Raw genomic sequence first — 17,627 nt, forward strand, 5'->3', positions numbered from 1 at the left:
TGTTGATAAATCACTAGCTAAAACATTTACAATACAGCTCTGTGATATTGACATTGAACAATATCACCAGACATTGTCATTGTTTGAAGTAGTAGTCAAAGAAAATTCATATAGAAGAAGCCAGAAGTATTATTTTATCTGACAACAAAAACTTAATCATAAGTTCAAAGCTGAGTATTTGGTGGTGAGGAATAACAGTGGAGTTGAAGACTATAATTAGATTCTGGCAGTGGTACCAAACAAGCAAATTTTTGCAATAAAAATATCAAAGACTTCACTAGGGAACAAAACAAACTTTGCTATCAAATTATTTTCTCTTGACCAACAAGTCAGCATTAGTTTTGGCTATTCTACAAAGATACTTGAATATCTAGGTTGGAAGACCACCAAAGGAACAGGATATTGCTTATCCAAAACAAAAAATGCTGGAAATCTCAGTGGGTCAGGCAACATCCATGGAGAGAGAGCAAGCTAACATTTCAAGTCTAGATGAAGAGTCTGTGATTTCCAGCATTTCTTGTTTTCAGTACAGATTTTAGCATCTGCAGTAATTTGCTCCTATATTGCTTATCCAAGTTTAAACAGTCTCATCAATGGCATCATTCTTGCAAACCATTAAAAATGTTGAATTAACGTGCTATTTTCTCCTTATTTTGGCTAATTAGGCAAACTATTAAATTATTTTTTGAAATATGAAGCCTTGGAAGACCAACAGGCTCAAGAACCTAAATGAATATAATAATTGTTGTTGTTAAAATGCATTTGTGCTAATGTTAATTTGACTCCTCAAAGAAATGGGAGAGATTGAAGATCAGTTCAGTCAAACAGTTCTTTTTGTGAATAATGATGCAAAAAGCATAACATATAAATGACCTTATTGTAGATCACAGGAGTTTAATGTATTTAATGTGGAGATTCACAAGTTCAGACCTTTATTAATGCTCAGACCCACTTTAGGAAATCAGTTGAGTTACTTATAGATGTGAAAACACTGCTTATAGGCTTCCATTCTGTTTTAACTGTCCAGCTTATTCTTTAATGGTATGTACTCAATGCTTCCCAATCATTAGGCTTGGAGACCATTTTATTCTTGCTTCTTCAAAAGAACCTGAAATACAAAGGCTGGCATTGTTTTCCACTCCAGCTTCCAGAAATGCTGATAAAGTGCTGCAGTAGGTCATGCAGATAACCTGCTCACCAAGTTAAAGCATTATAGGACCAAACCTGGAACGGTAAAATGTACATTGGATAATGCTGAATCTTGGAAAATGACACCAAAAAACTCCAAACATTAGAGAAGCAGAAAGAACAGGTAATATTAAAAATGTTCAGCAGTTGAGTCAGCGTCCGTTTAGAGAAGATAAGTTGATGTTTTACGTCTAAAAGCAAATAGTGCAAATGTTAAAAATAGGAAACTAAAAAGAAAATTATTAAAATACTTAGGTCTAACAGTAGTTGTAGTGAGAGAAACAGACTTTGAAGCACTCTCCTTTGAAGGTAACATAGGTGTAGGATCCAATTTATGAAAGGTTGATTTATTTAAAGGGTATCATTAAACAGGAGTAGGTTCATAATAGATTTACCAGGATGTTGCCAGGAATGGAGAGTTTGAGTTATAAGGAGAGGCTGGATAGGCTGGGCATTTTTTCATTAGAGCATGGGAGGTTGAGGGGTGACCTTATAGAGGTTTACAAAATCATGAGGGGCATAGATAAAAGCAAAGGTCTTTTCCCTAGGGTGGAAGATTTCAAGACCCGGGGGCATATTTTTAAGGTGAGAGGAGAAAGACTTAGAAAAAAGACATGAGGGACATTTTTTTTTACACAGTAGTTTGTGTATGGAATGAACTTCCAGAGGAAGTGATGGATGCAGGTACAATTACAATGTTTAATAGACATTTAGTTAAGTACATGAATAAGAAATGTTTGGAGGGATATGGGCCAAGCGTATTCCTTCTGCTTGAGAAAACACCACGCAAAGCCATGCTACTGGAAAAGAATGCAAACAACTGGCACGTGACACTATACTCTGGGGAAGCATAGGCAATAACTGGCTTCCATTTTGAGCTAACAGTTAAGGGATAGGGATGTGAGAATCTCTGTGTTCTCAATGGATGCTTGAGCAAATCTATCTTTTACTTTTGAATGTTTCTACATATTCTGTGATATCTTCACCAGTTAACATTTCCTTTTAAGATATCATAGAATTTAGAACAGTACAGCACAGTACAGGCCCTTCGGCCCACAATGTTGTGCCGAACTTTTACCCTAATCCTAAGGTCTATCTAACCTCCACCCCTACTCTCCTATACTCTCACCCATATGCCTATCAAATAGCCGCTTAAATACCCCTAATGAGGCTGACTCCACTACCCTCTCCAGCAATGCGTTCCACACCCCTACCACTCTCTGAGTAAAGAACCTACCTCTGACGTCTCCCCTGTATCTACCTCTGCTCACTTTAAAACTATGCCCCCTCATAATAGCTACCTCCACCCTAGGAAAAGGTCTCTGGCTGTCCACTCTATCTATACCTCTGATCATTTTGTACACCTCTATCAAGTCACCTCTCATCCTTCGTTGTTCTAAAGAGAAAAGCCCTAGCTCTCTCAACCTTTCCTCGTAAGACCTTCCCTCCATTCCAGGCAACATCCTGGTAAATCTCCACTGCACCTTTTCCAACACTTCCACATCTTTCCTGTAATGAGGCGACCAGAACTGGACACAATACTCCAGATGTGGCCGAATCAGGCTTTTGTATAGCTGGAGCATAACTTCACGGCTTTTGAAGTCAATCCCTCTGTTAATGAAAGCTAACACACCATACGCCTTCTTAACATCTCTATCCACCTGGGTGGCAGCTTTCAGGGAACTGTGAACATGAACCCCAAGATCTCTCTGCTCCTCCACACTGCCAAGAATCTTTCTGTTAACCCTGTATTCTGCTTTCAAGTTTGTCCTTCCAAAATGAATCACCTCACACTTTTCAGGGTTAAACTCCATCTGCCACTTCTCAGCCCAGCTCTGCATCCTATCAATGTCCCTTTGTAACCTAGAACAGCCCTCTGCACTGCCCACAACGTGACCCACCTTCGTATTGTCCACGAACTTGCTAATCCACCCTTCCACTCCTTCATCCAAATCAGTTACAAACAAGTAATGATAGAGCATTGCTCCAACACACCAACATTAAATGTATTGTTAATAGAAGAGAATCTTGGTAACAGTATCTCAAATACAGGAGAGTGGCTAAGGCTGTGATAAGGACAGCTAAGAGGAAGCATGAGGAAAGGATGACAGGCTGCTCTAATACAAATAGTAAAATGTTCTTCAGACATATTAATAGTAAAAGATACATTCTGGATTTCTGAGAGAGATAAGGGAGCACATTGTGGAGCCGTTGACAGAAATTTTCCAGGCCTCTCTGAACACGGGACTAATCCTGGGGGACTGCAGGTTTGCAAATGTGATGGTATTGTTGAAGAAAGGGAAAAAGGATAAATCAGGAAACTACAGACTTGCCAGCTTGACATCAAGGCCTGAATACAGGTTAAAATAAATATACACTTGGAGAAAAATAAGTTAGTACTAGACAGTCAACTTGGCTTTGTCAAGGGCAAGTTATATCTGACAAATTTATTTGAGTTCTTTCATGAGGTGACACAGGTAGTGGATGAAGATAGTGCTGTGGAAGTTGTGTTCTTGGCCTTTCAGAAAGCATTTAATATGGTGACACAGGGAAGATTGGTGAGTAAATTAGAAATGTTTTGGATTGATGGATTCTTGGCAGCATGGATTAGAAGTTGGTTAAAAAATAGGAAACAGAAGCTAGGTCTAGATGGGCATTTCACAGACTGGAGACAAGTTGAAAGTGGTGTTCACCAAGGACTAGTGTTGGAACCCTTGCTTTTTCTGATTTATGTAAGTGATTTGGAGATGGTGTTGAGGGCAATATCTCCAAATTTGCAGAGAGAAGCTAGGGAAAATAATGAATTGTGTAGTTGACACTCAGCAAGTTCAGAGAGACATTGATAAGTTGGCTAAATGGGCAGACACCTGGCATATGTATTTCAATGCTGAAAAATATGGGGTAATACATTTTGGCAGAAGAAACATGGAGAGACAATATAGGCTCAATGGTACAACTTTAAGGGGAGTACAGAAGCAGAAGGACCTCGGGGTTCAGGTGCCAAATTCTCTGAAAGTGGCCAGGCAAGTTAAAACAGTTGTTAAGAAGTATTTTAGGATCCTTGGGTTTAGAAAATAGAGGCATAGAATATAAAAGCAAGGAAGTGATGCTACACCTCTACAAATCATTGGTCAGACCACATTTGAGTATTGTGTTCAGTTTTGCACACCTTATTGGAAGAAGAATGTTAAAGCCCTTGAAAGAGGAAAGAAATTTCCTCGAATTATACCAGGAATGAGAGATTTTAGACAAAAGAAAAAATTTGAGAAATTGGGCTTATTCTTCTCGGAACAGGGAAGATCAAGAGGTGACCTTATTGAGGTGTTAAAAAATTATGAACATGAAAGTGGTGGAGGAGGATTGCATAGGAGGTTTATATATATTTGAAAGTGATGAATTTAGGGGCTATGGAAATAAGGCTGGAGAATGGGACTAGCCAGGTAGCTCTTTTGAAGCCGGTACAGACACATTGGGTTGATTGGCCTCCTGCTATACTGTAAAATTCTATGTTTGTTAATTTCCTCCTAATACAAACCAGATTACAGCAGAGATTATTTCTGAAGATCTTGCAGTCTTCTTTACAGCTGGAAATACTAGCTTCCATTCAACTACCCAACCATGAACCATCTCCTGTACACTGGACTGTCCAGAACCCCACTACAACAAGTGTACATGGCAGATAAGAAATTCACATGTCGTGAGAAACACAGTACAAGGAAGATATTGAATCTTGCAGCGATGCCTGACAGAGTTTGGTGGAGGCATAAGACGTGTCAACTCTTGCCTTCTGAGCAACTAGATGTCGTCAGTGGGCATACTATGCAAAATTAACACTGCAAGATGATTAGATTTAAAGGTAGGTTCTGCGTGATTTCCTTCCAAAATGTGAAATCAATGGCTGAAGCAGTGATGCAAACTAATCAATTAACCTGGAGACATTGAATGAAGAATGATAAGTTTTAGAGAATTGTCTGAAAAGCTTATTGTTTTTCAGATTGCAATGTATACAGATCAGTATCTACAAGGGATTAAAGAATATTTGGTTGACTCTTGTTCAAGGATTTAAGGATCTTTGATTCCTTGTATTCTGTTATTCCAATGAGCGCTAAGTAATCTGACAACTGTTCCTGGCTGCAGTGAAGATGCTAATAATCTTTTGAAACAGTGTAGAAATATTAGACACATATATGCAAATAAAGCGACCATTTGGATCTTGGATCTGTTAAAATATAGTGGAAGCACTGTCGGATGAAATGCAAAAGTATCATGATAACTTCCTGAATACCACAGATCAAATTGCAAGAAACTGTCTGTAATCATAAATAAGCTGTGAGAAATCGGGAGTTTTCCATTTGAGACATGCAAAACCCCATGTAGGCAGCCCTGGCAAATCTACAATGGCTCACTCAGTCATCTGCAAGAATAAAAGTTTAAAACAGTGGTGTCTAGTGAGATCCAACATAAATTGGTTCATCACAAATTTCTGTTTGAAAAAGACATAAACCTCAAGTGAGGCACTTCCCTAACCCAGGAATTTTACAGCTGGAAGCTGCTGATTATGTAATACATGCAACATAGAAAACAATCCCAAGGAACTTTCGGGAAGGAGAAAATAAAGAAATAGGCACTGAACCAAGAGAAAAAGTTAGGAGCAGGTGATGTCAAAATGGATTGAAAAGATTAGTTTTGAGCGTTTTATGAAAGTACGGAGCATAATGCAAGAGGCTTATGTTGGAAATTCCAGAGGTTAGATCTGAGGCAGCTAAAGATTCAGGCGAATTAAAGGATGAAATGTTATTATTACAGGGAGAAAATTGTGGTGATGGTTTGAGACAAAACCATTGGGAGATTTGGAGACGAGGTAAAAAGTTTGTAAATTTCTTAGGATTAAGGTCATGACCCAATTAAGGTTTCAAGAATACAAGCAGATTTTAATGAAACCCAGAATAAGAATGGACTGGGTTTGAGTTTGACAGCTGGAAGATTTCAGTTTTCTCCCTTTTAAGTTATTCATGGTGTAAAAACTAAACCAAGAGCCTCTGCTTTCTTTAAAATAAAGTCAATAGCCTCAGTTAGATATTATTAGTTTTATTGTCATCATTGCAACATTAAAGCTACAAAACAAATTCTTCAAAAATGTGTATTAGAAAGTTTGATGTAAAAGCACTTTTTGTTATTACAAGAAAATTATTTTATCAAAATCATAAATTCTTGGTTTGAATCAATGGCAACTCGCAAAAATAAAGAAAAATTGACTAGTGCTGGAATTGTCTGTTTCACGATAGATTGGAGCTTTAAGATCCACACAGGAGGAAGGTATTGACTGAGCCTAGAAAAGAGATAAAGAATGTTATTTATTGTTGAATAAATAGGGATGCCTGAAAGAGTTACAGAATAAGCATTTACAAAAACTAATAACAGCACCAATTGCCAACATCTTGAATTTCAGTAAGTTTATGCAGATAGCCAATCAGCACTTCCCTAACTGGGGGTCGTAAATCCTAGTGGGGCTGGTTGATGAAATTTGGGGGTCATGACTCCCATACCTTTAATGACAGCTGTGGAAGCAGCATAACCCAGGACAGCAGTTGCAGAAGTGCTGAACTTCATGGCTTGACTAATTTGTCAACTGCTCTGCTAACTGAAATTGTAAACATCTAAAACAGCCAATCAGGTACAGACAATTTCTGTTATTCTGAACCCCAACGGCAATCATTGGCCCATTAGGAGTGGCCAGAAGCATTGATATTCCTCTGTTCTTTCTTGCCTGTCTTATGGCTCAGATGGTTCTCTTGGAAGGTGTTGGAGTCTGTTCGACCCGGTGAGTTCCAATTGGCTGCACGTGGCTTTTCTATCACCTTGTGACCCTACTGGAGGATTTGAGTTATAAGCAGAGGCTTGATAGGCTGGGACTTTTTTCACTGTAGTGTAGGAGGTTGTGGGTGGGGATGACCTTATCAAGGTTTATAAAATCATGAGGAGCATAGATAAGGTGAATAATGTTAAGTCTGAATGACTCTTGAACGCAATTCTGAAGAAGAGTCATACCAAACTTGAAATGTTAATTCTGTTTCTCTCTCTACAGACCTGCTAAGCTTCTTCAGCATTCTGAGCTTCTCCTAGTCTCTCTTTTCTTGACTTTATAAGGCAGTGGAAATATCATGCATTGAAGTAAAACAGGCTGGGATCCAGGCTTAGTCTACCACTACGTGTTTGCATACATTGGGCAGAGAAGACATGTCTCCAAGCTTTCCCAGATAGAGGGGAAGGGTGGGGTAGTTTGGAGAAGGAAAATTTAGTTTGGAATGTTTTGAGGTGGCAACAAACCTCACCGATAATTTTGCTTCCTTCTGCCACAACTGAGGCAAAGGCAGCAGAGGGAACTGTGATCTGTGACTTTATTCTTCTGTTTACTATCCAATATTTTTATTGTACATTTTTCTTTATCTGGATCTTTTGAGGACGTTTCTTCTCTGCATGATTTGAATGCAGTGTTTCTAACACATGTGAATGTTGCACAGTTGTAACCTGAAGGTACTATATAATAACATCCTCTTTTCTGTCAGAAATACCTCTAAACTTTTTGCAGTTGGTAGAGTAGAGCTACTTAATGTCGAGACATTTCCATAAGCATTAAAAAGTTCATATCTTAGCCAACAATTAGGTACATTGATGGATATTTTACAGAGATAAATTTAAGTGTAGCAGTGAACTAGCAAAAGACTGTGCTTAATGCATTTGATTGATCACCAAAAGAATGTTAACTTTTATATAATTTGTACCTTCTGCTGGAGGTTTGCGAGGCCTTATGATGTCCATGTGGGAGGTAGGGTCAGTGCTGATCAGACGCACTCCTGCAGCTTTTCCACCTTTTGGAAAGTCTTTTGGTCTGTTCTTGTAAACACTTTCCGTTAAAACTGGTGCATCTGGTTAAGGATTTAAAAATTCCCTTGTCATGTATCTGGAGAACAACAATACTCAAGAAGCTTGGCACCATTTAGGACAAAGTAGCCTACTGGATTGACATTTCATTTACCATCTTAAGCATTTACTCCCTCCACCAGTGATGCACAGTAGCCAGCATGTACTACCGCAACTCATTAAGCCTCCTCTGACAGCACCTTCCAATTCTCTTCCACCTAAAACAGCAAGGCAGCAGGCAACCGGGAACACTTTCACTTGCAGAGTCCCTCCCAGGTCACACATTATTTCTACTTGGAAATAAATGGTCAATCTTTCATTTTCACTGGGTCAAAGCCCTGGAGTACCATTCCTTGTAGATGTACCTCAGAATGTGAACTGCAGAGATTCAAGAAGGTAGCTCAACAGCACCTTGTAGAGGGCATTTAGGAACAGGCAACTGGCCAAGGTGGTATGCTGAATTTCCTTGAACTTCTGTTGCTTCAGTTCTCTGGAAGGGTTTTTACTTAATGATTTTGCTTTGAAGTAAAGCCCTGGGAGTTTTGAAAACAATGCCAATACCACACCCCATCCAGAAATATTGGTTATACTCACAAAGGAATATTTTCTCCTTTGGCATGTGGGAATTTTTATTGAAGATAAAAAACAAGTAGAAATTCTGAGTTTCTTTGGATCTGTATGAAGAAATGTTCTCTTTCTCCTATTTGCAAAGATGACCATAGTTTCTGTAAACATCAATAACCTAAGAAACAATCATACATCTACTTGCAGCCTTTTCACAAAGTTTTCCAAATCATGGAAAGTCATTATCCATCACTGGTCATCTGCTGGCCTAACCAGATTATAATTCCAAGTTCACCTCCAGGGATGATGGCAGAGACATGAGGTTCCAACTATAAAATCATGAGTCACAATGCTATTTCTGTTCCTGACGAGGACCCAATTGAGGAAACCATGACCAGTTGTGATGCTGCTGGCTGTGGAGCAATGCAAAATTTGTAGAATATGTTGGCATTCCATTTCAGCAAAGGAGAATCCACAAAATGACATGTGATAAAGGACACGCTAGTGTGACACTGCCAATACATACCTAGAGGTAACGTCACCCACATTTAAAGTCGTAACAGATGAGTTGGAGAGCTGCTATTTAGCTAAGATAACACTCTTAGTTGGAGGTAAAAGAGGCAGAACTTTCTCTCTCTGCAATGTAGGGGTAACAATCTTCATGATGAGTGTGATAGTTGATATGATTAAGTGAGTGAACGTTTCAGTGATTACTCAGAGTCTGATGAAGGATGTAACGTTGAGTCAGACCAAACTAGTGGTAGGGTCCACTGCAGTGACATGCAGAGCCTACACCACACCAGAGGTTGTTGCTAGATCCTTCACAAAGCACAGCTTTAAATGATTATGCATCAGTCTACTCCTGTGGATGCCATATATGAAGTGTAATATTGTAAATAATATTAGAAGCATTTGAGATGTAGCCACGTACAGAATAGGAAATTGCAATGTACTTGAGGTTACAGGTCGTAATGCATTGATGTAAGGGATTTGAAAGGAAAGGAGAGGTGCTATCTGAGCCCCTTGTCCATATCTTCAATAGCTCAAGAGAGTCCTGAATTATTTCTTTAAATCAGAAGATCACTTATTTAGTTCAAAAAATGGGACAAATCAGCCCAGGAAAAACATTTTGGCCTGTATTTATTGCAGGAAAGATGCTTGAAGGGATCCTAAGTGATACGTTTTATGATTACTGGGAAAGTTAGGACCATTAGTGATACTCAATACAGTCTCCTAGGAACAAATTTTTATGGTGCAGAAGGAGTCTATTCAGCCACCATGTCTGCACAGGCTCAGTTATCTCCTGCTTTTTCCCAATATTCCTGATATCCAAATAACTATTGAAAGCCCTCTTGAATTACCTTAATTAAACCTACCCCCACCACATTTCCAGGCAGTGTTTTACATACCCTAAAAACTGGCTGTGTGAACACATTTCTTTCTCATATCACCCTTGCTTCATTTGCACATCACTTTAAATTCATGCCCTCTCATTTTTGTTTCGTTTTCAAGCGAAAAGGGTTTCACCCTATCTAGTCTGTCCATCCCAGTCATGATGTTGAAAACCTCAATCAGATCTCTTCCTTGCCTTCTTCTCTCCAGGGAGAATATTCCCAACTTTATCAATCTATCCTCCTAAGTTTCTCAAACCTGGAATGATTCTCATAAATGGCTTCTCTATCCTGTCCAATGCATCTTGATCTTTCCTATAATGTGGCATGGTCGCTCAGTGGTTAGCACTGCTGCCTCACAGCGCCAGGGAATCCGGGTTCGATTCCACCCTTGGGTGACTGTCTGTGTGGAGTTTGCACATTCTCCCCTTGTCTGCGTGGGTTTCCATCGGGTGCTCCGGTTTCCTTCCACAGTCCAAAGATGTGCAGGCTATGCTAAATTGCCCATAATGCTCAGGGAAGTGTAGATTAGGTGCGTTACAGGGGTTGGGTCTGGGTGAGATACTCTGAGGGTCAGTGTGGACTTGTTGGGCCAAAGGGCCTGTTTCCACACTGTAGGGATTCTATGAACTGTACACAATACCTATTATCTAATCTAGGCAAAGCCTGTATGACTGAGGACAGTAGAACCAATTCAGAATAGTGGACATTAATTTCCAGGGAATGATGCTGAAAACAGCTGAGAAAGAAAGTGACCTAGGAGTAACTGTGTCTACCACTCAACAATCAGAAGCAATACAAAGAAGCCAAAGCCAAAGTAAACAGAGTGGTGTGCTGTATTATTAGAACCATGCTTTGCAAACTTAAGGCAACTATTATGTCATTGTAGAGCCTAGTTCGATTACATCTAGGTTTCTCAAAGATGGGTGATTCCAGTGGCCTCAGAAAGATTTAAAGGAGACTGTCCAGAATCCTTTATAGATTAAAGAGTCACTCAGGTAAGCTTATAGAACTGGGATGGTTTAGAGCAGACAGAGTTAGTGATCTGGGAAGTACATAAAATAAAGGACTAGAGTGATTGACTATTGATATGTTATTTCAGTTTGAGATTATTTGTTTGACAGATTGGGAAGGAAAGGGAACATTGTTTTAACGCGGTCAAGAATATGAATAGGTTAAATGTTGGTGGTTCTTTTTTCTGACATCCATCTGTAGTGTTTGCTGACTCTGTCTAAAGCATAAAAACCACAATTTATCAGCCCCTTTCAGTCCTGAAGAAGTGTTAATTGGACTCGAAAATTAACTCTGTTTCTCTGTTCATACATGCTGCCAGACCTGCTGAGTTTCTCCAGTACTTGGTTTTTATCTCAGATTTCCAGCATCAGTGTATTTTGCTTCCATCTTCAAAATCTAGTCCTGACAAAAGGCTAAATACTTGAGAATTATCATTCTTCCCTGGGGCAGCAGTGTCACTGATTTTGTTAGAGTAGAAGAGAGTGGAACAGATTGTCAGGGTATCCACAGCAAAAGACAAAGGGAGCAAATAGGTGTTGACAATGTATGAGAAAAAGAGAAAATGAATCTGTTCTGCTGAAAGCAAAGTCAACCGCAATTATTTACAATTTATATAGACGATTTGGAGTTGGGGACCACGTGTAGGGTGTCAAAGTTTGCAGATGACACTAAGATGAGTGGCAGAGCAAAGTGTGCAGAGGACTGTGAAACTTTGCAGAGGAACATAGATACATTGAGTGAGTGGGCAAAGGTCTGGCAGATGGAATACAATGTAAATAAATGTGAAGTCATACATTTTGGTAGGAGTAATAGTAAAAAGGATTATTACTTGAATGGTAAAAAGTTGCAGCATGCTGCTATGCAGAGGGACCTGGGTGTCCTTGTGCATGAATCACAGAAGGTAGGTCTGCAGGTACAACAAGTAATTAGGAAGGCAAATGGAATTTTGTCCTTCATTGCTAAAGGGATTGAAATTAAAAGCAGAGAGGTTATGTTGCAGCTGTACAAGGTGCTGGTGAGGCCACACCTGGAGTAGTGTGTGCAGTTTTGGTCTCCATACTTGAGAAAGTATTGGCACTGGAGGGAGTGCAAAGGAGGTTCACTAGGTTGATTCCGGAGTTGAGGGAGTTGGCTTATGAGGAGAGATTGAGTAGATTGGGATTATATTCATTGGAATTCAGAAGATTGAGGGGGGATCTTATAGAAACATATAAAATTATGAAGGGAATAGATAAGATAGAAGTAGAGAGGATGTTTCCACTGGCAGGTGAAGCCAGGACAAGAGGGCATAGCCTCAAGATTAGAGGGAGCAGATTTAGGACTGAATTGAGAAGGAATTTCTTCACCCAGAGGGTTGTTAATCTATGGAATTCCTTGCCCAGTGAAGTAGTTGACGCTACTTCAGTAAATGTTTTTAAAGAAAAAGTAGATTTTTTTTGAACAATAAAGGAATTAAGGGTTACGGTGAGAATGCGGGTAAGTGGATCTGAGTCCATGAAAAGATCAGCCATGATCTTATTGAATGGCGGAGCAGGCTCGAAGGGCCAGACAGCCTACTCCTGCTCCTAGTTCTTATGTAATAAGACATTAACTAGAGATAGCAAAAACTGCAGATGCTGGAGTTAGACGTAACACAGTGTGGAGCTGGAGGAACACAGCAGGCCAAGCAGCATCAGAGGAGCAGGAAAGTTGACGTTTCTGGTCAGGACCCTTCTTAAGAAATGGGGAGGGGGAAGGGAGCTCAAAAACAAATAGAGGGAGAAGGGGTGAGGCTGGGGAGAGGTTGGTGGGATGGTGGTAGGTGAGTGCAGGAGTGCTGGGGATGGGGAAATTTTAAAACTGGTGAAATCCAGGTTTAGGCCGTCGGGCTGTAGGCTCCCAAGGCGGAATATGAGGCGCTGCTCCTCCAGTTTGCGGGTGGCATCATTGTGACACTGAAGGAGGCCCAGGATGGACAGGTCACCCAGGGAGTGGGAGGGTGAGTTAAAATGTTTGGCGAACGGAAGGTGTTTGCTGTGTCCAGAGTGCAGATGCTCTACAAAATGGTCCCCAAGTCTATGCTTGGCCTCATCAACATAGAGGAGGCCACATCGGGAGCAGTGGATGCAGTAGACCAAGTTGATGGATGTGCAGGTGAACCCCTATCTAATATGGAAGGTTTGTTTTGTGCCTTGGATGGAGGTGAGGTGGGAGGTACAGGGGCAGGTGTAGCACTTCCTATGGTTGCAGGAAAGGTGCCAGGGGTGGTGGGCTTAGTGGGGAGTGTGGATCGGACGAAGGAGTCGTGGAGAGAGCAGTCCCTATGAAAGGCAGATAGGGGTGGGGTCGGATTGTAGGTGTTGGAAGTGGCGGAGAATAATACGTTGGATGCGGAGGTTGGTGGGGTGATGTGAGGACAAAGGAGATTCTGTCTTTATTTTTGTTAGGGGGAGGAGATGTGAGGGCAGAGGTGAGGAAAATGCAAGAGATGCAGTTGAGGGCATTTTCGATCACTGGATGGGGGAGATTAAGGTCCTTGAAATAGAAGGACAACTGGCATGTGTTGGGAGTGGACACCCCATCTTGGGAGCAGATGCAGCGGAGGCAGAGGAATTGGGAGTAGGGGATTGCATTCTTGCAGGAAGGTGGGTGAGAGGAGGTGCAGTTTAGGTAGCTGTGGGAGGTGGTAGGCTTGAAGTAGATGCCAGTTTTGAGGTGGTCACCAGAGATGGAGACAGAGAGGTTCAGGAAGGAGAAGGAGGTATCAGTGATGGTTCAGGTGAATTTGACGTTGGGGTGGAAGGTGTTAGTAAAGTTGGTGAACATAACTAAACATAGGGTTGTTGGGGGATGGTCGCAAGAAGAGCAATGCAAAAAAAAATGAAGGACAGAGGTCATGCTCAAGATTAGCATTTATGATGGTTGGGATCTCAGGAGACCATGGTGGATCACAGACTCCATACTTTTAGTTGAAGATGGTGGCAACTTCTGCAGCTTCGTCTTTTGAATTTCTGTGCTGGGCTTCAGCATCATTGTGCATGGGAATATTTGTGGAGCCTCCTTCCTCTTCCTAATCTCAGTTATTTTATTAAATATTTTCGCATGACTGTGTATAGTAGGATAACAGAGGTTTGATCAGATCAATTGGTTCTAGGTTAAATGTAAATGCCTGTATTGACTGGTTAGGTTGAATGAACTGCTTCTCTGCCTCCTATCCTTTATCCAATAAAGGAATCTGATGTACCCCATTTCATTATGGGCCTAGAGACTATACTTGACTTAATTGTTACTTGTACTTATTAGCCGTGTTTCTCTCAGCCATAACGCAGACTGACAAATATTTCACATCCACCTTAATGCTTTATAAAGAAAAGAACAAGATTTTGTCTTTTTCAGTTACTTACCTTTACGCTTCAACTGCTAAAAGTTTCTTCTTGGCTAAAGGTATAGATATGACTTTATTTCAGCAAAACTATTTATATGTTTTGAAACAAAAACTCTGTCCACTACTGCATAAAGTATTACCTTCTTTTCAAATTCTTATCTTACATAGGCTATTCTAGCTGGTAGGGAAAAATGTTTGTTTCGCAAAGATGCTATGTGCTTAGTCAAAAGATTCTATGTGATTGTAGTGTAGAAAGATTTTTGGGACAGTTTTTACCTTACTTCTTTGCTCATTCCTCAAAATTGAGACCTACAACAATATGCATTGTCCATCAGTCCTAGCATAAGAAAATAATGACAATTAAAAGATATTTGCGATAATGGGAAGGAACAATTCTTCTGCTTCGGTCTGGATTTCTAGGTGATGACAAACGTGCCCTGCTCCTTCAGTACTTTCCAAGCCAATCGCTATGGCATAAAGCACAATTTCCAACTCAGTCGCCAGCCCTGCCGCCACCTGCAGGAAATAGAGATTTGAACTGGTAGGAATCAGTTAGGTCTTTGTACAATTTATCTCATTACAGGCCTACTTTGTTAAGAACGAAATGAAATATTATGGAGTGAGACAGACTGTCAGCTTGATTTTGCAGCCCTTCGCTTTTGAATGAAGGCAATAAAATGTCAGGTGACTATGGATTAGCCTTCTGCCTTCCTGCTCACCCATTCCCACAATCTGGTTCCTTTTAAATGACAGGGGTGGGCAAGGCAACCATTAGGTCTCTGCTCTAAGGTCCATTGAAGCCAAAGTTTGCCCACTTAAGGCTCCCAATCTGTCTTCACTGCCATAACACATTGGGCAGTGGAAGGTGCGCAAGAATTTTTTAAAAAATACGTCTGTTTAAAAAGGAGGGAAGGAATGGGGTTATGTCTTCAGGGATGCCCTGTATACTTTCATCCAAGATCTTTCCCCCACTCCTTACCCCATCCCTCACCCTTCTAGTCAGCAAAACCCAAAATCCCACCACCCTCACCCTTCTTTCTCGGGTGCCCAATACCTCCTTGTCTGAAAAGCCCAGGACACTGTGCTCTCCTTCGCTACTCTTTGTGGAGGGAATTGTAATTCCAGCAGTTCCTATAACCAAGTTCTGGCACTGTTGGGATTGCTGCACCTGCCAGTCAATCTGATTGGTTGATAGCTCGAGGGTTGGACTTTTTCCTACTAAAGGCAGAAGTTTGACCATCACCACATTAAGGCCACCCAGTGGGTGTTATTCCTGCAGGGCAGCCTTGTTTAATGTGTGTCTGTTCAAATCCAACTTTTCTTCCGGAGGACGTATAACAAGTTAACAAGACTAGAACAAAACTGTCTATCAGTCAAGAAGCTGAAAGTAAAGGATGTGAGCTTAAAGAGGAAGTTATAGGAATTTATAAGGACAAACAAAAATGACAGGACTATTGAAGGTGAGTTGATATTTTTGAAAGGATACAAATGGAAATTAAACAAATTGTAAGGAGAGGATAGAAAATACTTTGAACAACTACATCTCAGTTTTTGTAAGGAATGGCACAAACAACGTGCTTTATTCAAACAGAGATAACCTAAGCAATATTAACCATTTGTATCTAATCGGAATGCAGGATAAAATATCTCAATATAATTTCCTCAAGATAATTATTCATCTCAAATGCTGAATGACACTGGGATGGAGGAGCTTGTGATGAACTGCAGTTAAGCAAGAGGAAGATAGTTTATCTGCGAAATAATGATAAAGAACCTGCAAATATGGAGGATATTGAAGTTGAAAAGCCAAATTATGAATGGATTGATTCAAAGTCCGTTAAATTTCATAAATGAATAATAATGAGAAATCTCTTTCTACTACCAAGAAAATGGTTTCTCATAAACATATGAAGAACAAAAGACATTGCAAGAAAAACAATTGTAATTTCCTATTAGTTTACAATTCCTGGTTACAAATTCAGCAACAAAATATTGTCAAGAACCAAGAACAAAGAACTGCACAGTACAGGAACAGGGCCTTCAGTCCACCAATACTGCACCGATAACTGATGCCTTTTAAACTAAAAACCTTTTGCCTCTACGTGATCCGTATCCCTCTATTCCCTGCCTATTCATATATCTGTCATACAATAACGTTATTGTATCTTCCTCCACCATTTTCTCTGACAGCACATTCCAGTCATTTACTACCTTCTTTGTAAAAAATGTTCCTCTCACATCTCCTTTGAACTTAACCCTTTTTAAATCTATATCCCATAGTAACTGACATTTATACCCTGGGAAAAAGACTTCCCATCTATCCATGCCTCTCATAATTTTGTAAACTTCCATCACATCATCCCTCATCCCTCGTCCTTCGACATTCAAGTGAAAAGAAACCAATCTTTTCCAATCTCTCCTCATTGCCAATACCTTCCAAACTAGGCAGCATCCTGCTATACTGTTTCTGTACCCTCTCCAAAGCCTCCACATCCTTCTGGTAGTGTGGCAACCAGAATTGTACACAATATTCCAACTGTGGTCTAACTAAACTTCTATACAGCTGCAATATAACTTCCAATTTTTATACGCTATGCCCCAATTGATGAAAGCAAGCATGCCATATGTCTTCTTGACCACCTTATCCACTTGTTTTGCCACTTTCAGGAAAGTGTGGATCTATACACCTAGATCCCTCTGTATGTTGATGCCACTTAGGGTTCTGCCATTTACTGTATACATCCCTCTTGCTTTAGAGTTCCCAAAATGAATCCCTTTGCGTTTGCCTGATTTAAACTCCATCTGTCACTTCTCTGCCCAAGTCTCCAGCCTATCTATATCCTGATGTATCCTCGGGCAATCCTCCTCAATCTTCGTGTCCTTCACAAACTTATTAATCAGGCAACCTACATTCTCCTCCAAATCATTCATACATATATTACAAACAACAGGGGTCCCAGTTTTGATTCTTATGGAACACCACTGGTCACAGATCTCCAGTCTGAAAAACATCTTTCCACTGCTACTCTATGACCAAGCCAATTTTGTATCTATCACCAGATATCGCTGGGAAAACTCAGCAAGTCTGGCAGCATCTGTTCTATAAAGGTTCTGTTCTTCAGAATAGGCTCTGAAGAAGTGTCACTGGACCTGAAATGTTAATTCTGCTTTCTTTCCACAGATAT

At 40.3% G+C, this 17,627-nt stretch overlaps 1 protein-coding gene across 1 annotated transcript in view; it reads right to left on the bottom strand.

Moving 5' to 3' along the window:
* Positions 1 to 6,260: 6,260 nt before the first annotated feature.
* spag17 (sperm associated antigen 17) overlaps positions 6,261 to 17,627 on the bottom strand; it is a 216,366-nt gene continuing 204,999 nt past the window's right edge. The window contains 3 exon segments of the mRNA XM_048603090.1: positions 6,261 to 6,517; positions 7,971 to 8,108; positions 14,814 to 14,958. Coding sequence (XP_048459047.1) covers positions 6,483 to 6,517; positions 7,971 to 8,108; positions 14,814 to 14,958 — 318 coding nt within the window. The 3' untranslated portion in view covers positions 6,261 to 6,482.

This window comes from Rhincodon typus, chromosome 11 (genome assembly GCF_021869965.1).
Source record: "Rhincodon typus isolate 14 chromosome 11, sRhiTyp1.1, whole genome shotgun sequence".
NCBI classification, from domain to species: Eukaryota; Metazoa; Chordata; class Chondrichthyes; order Orectolobiformes; family Rhincodontidae; genus Rhincodon; species Rhincodon typus.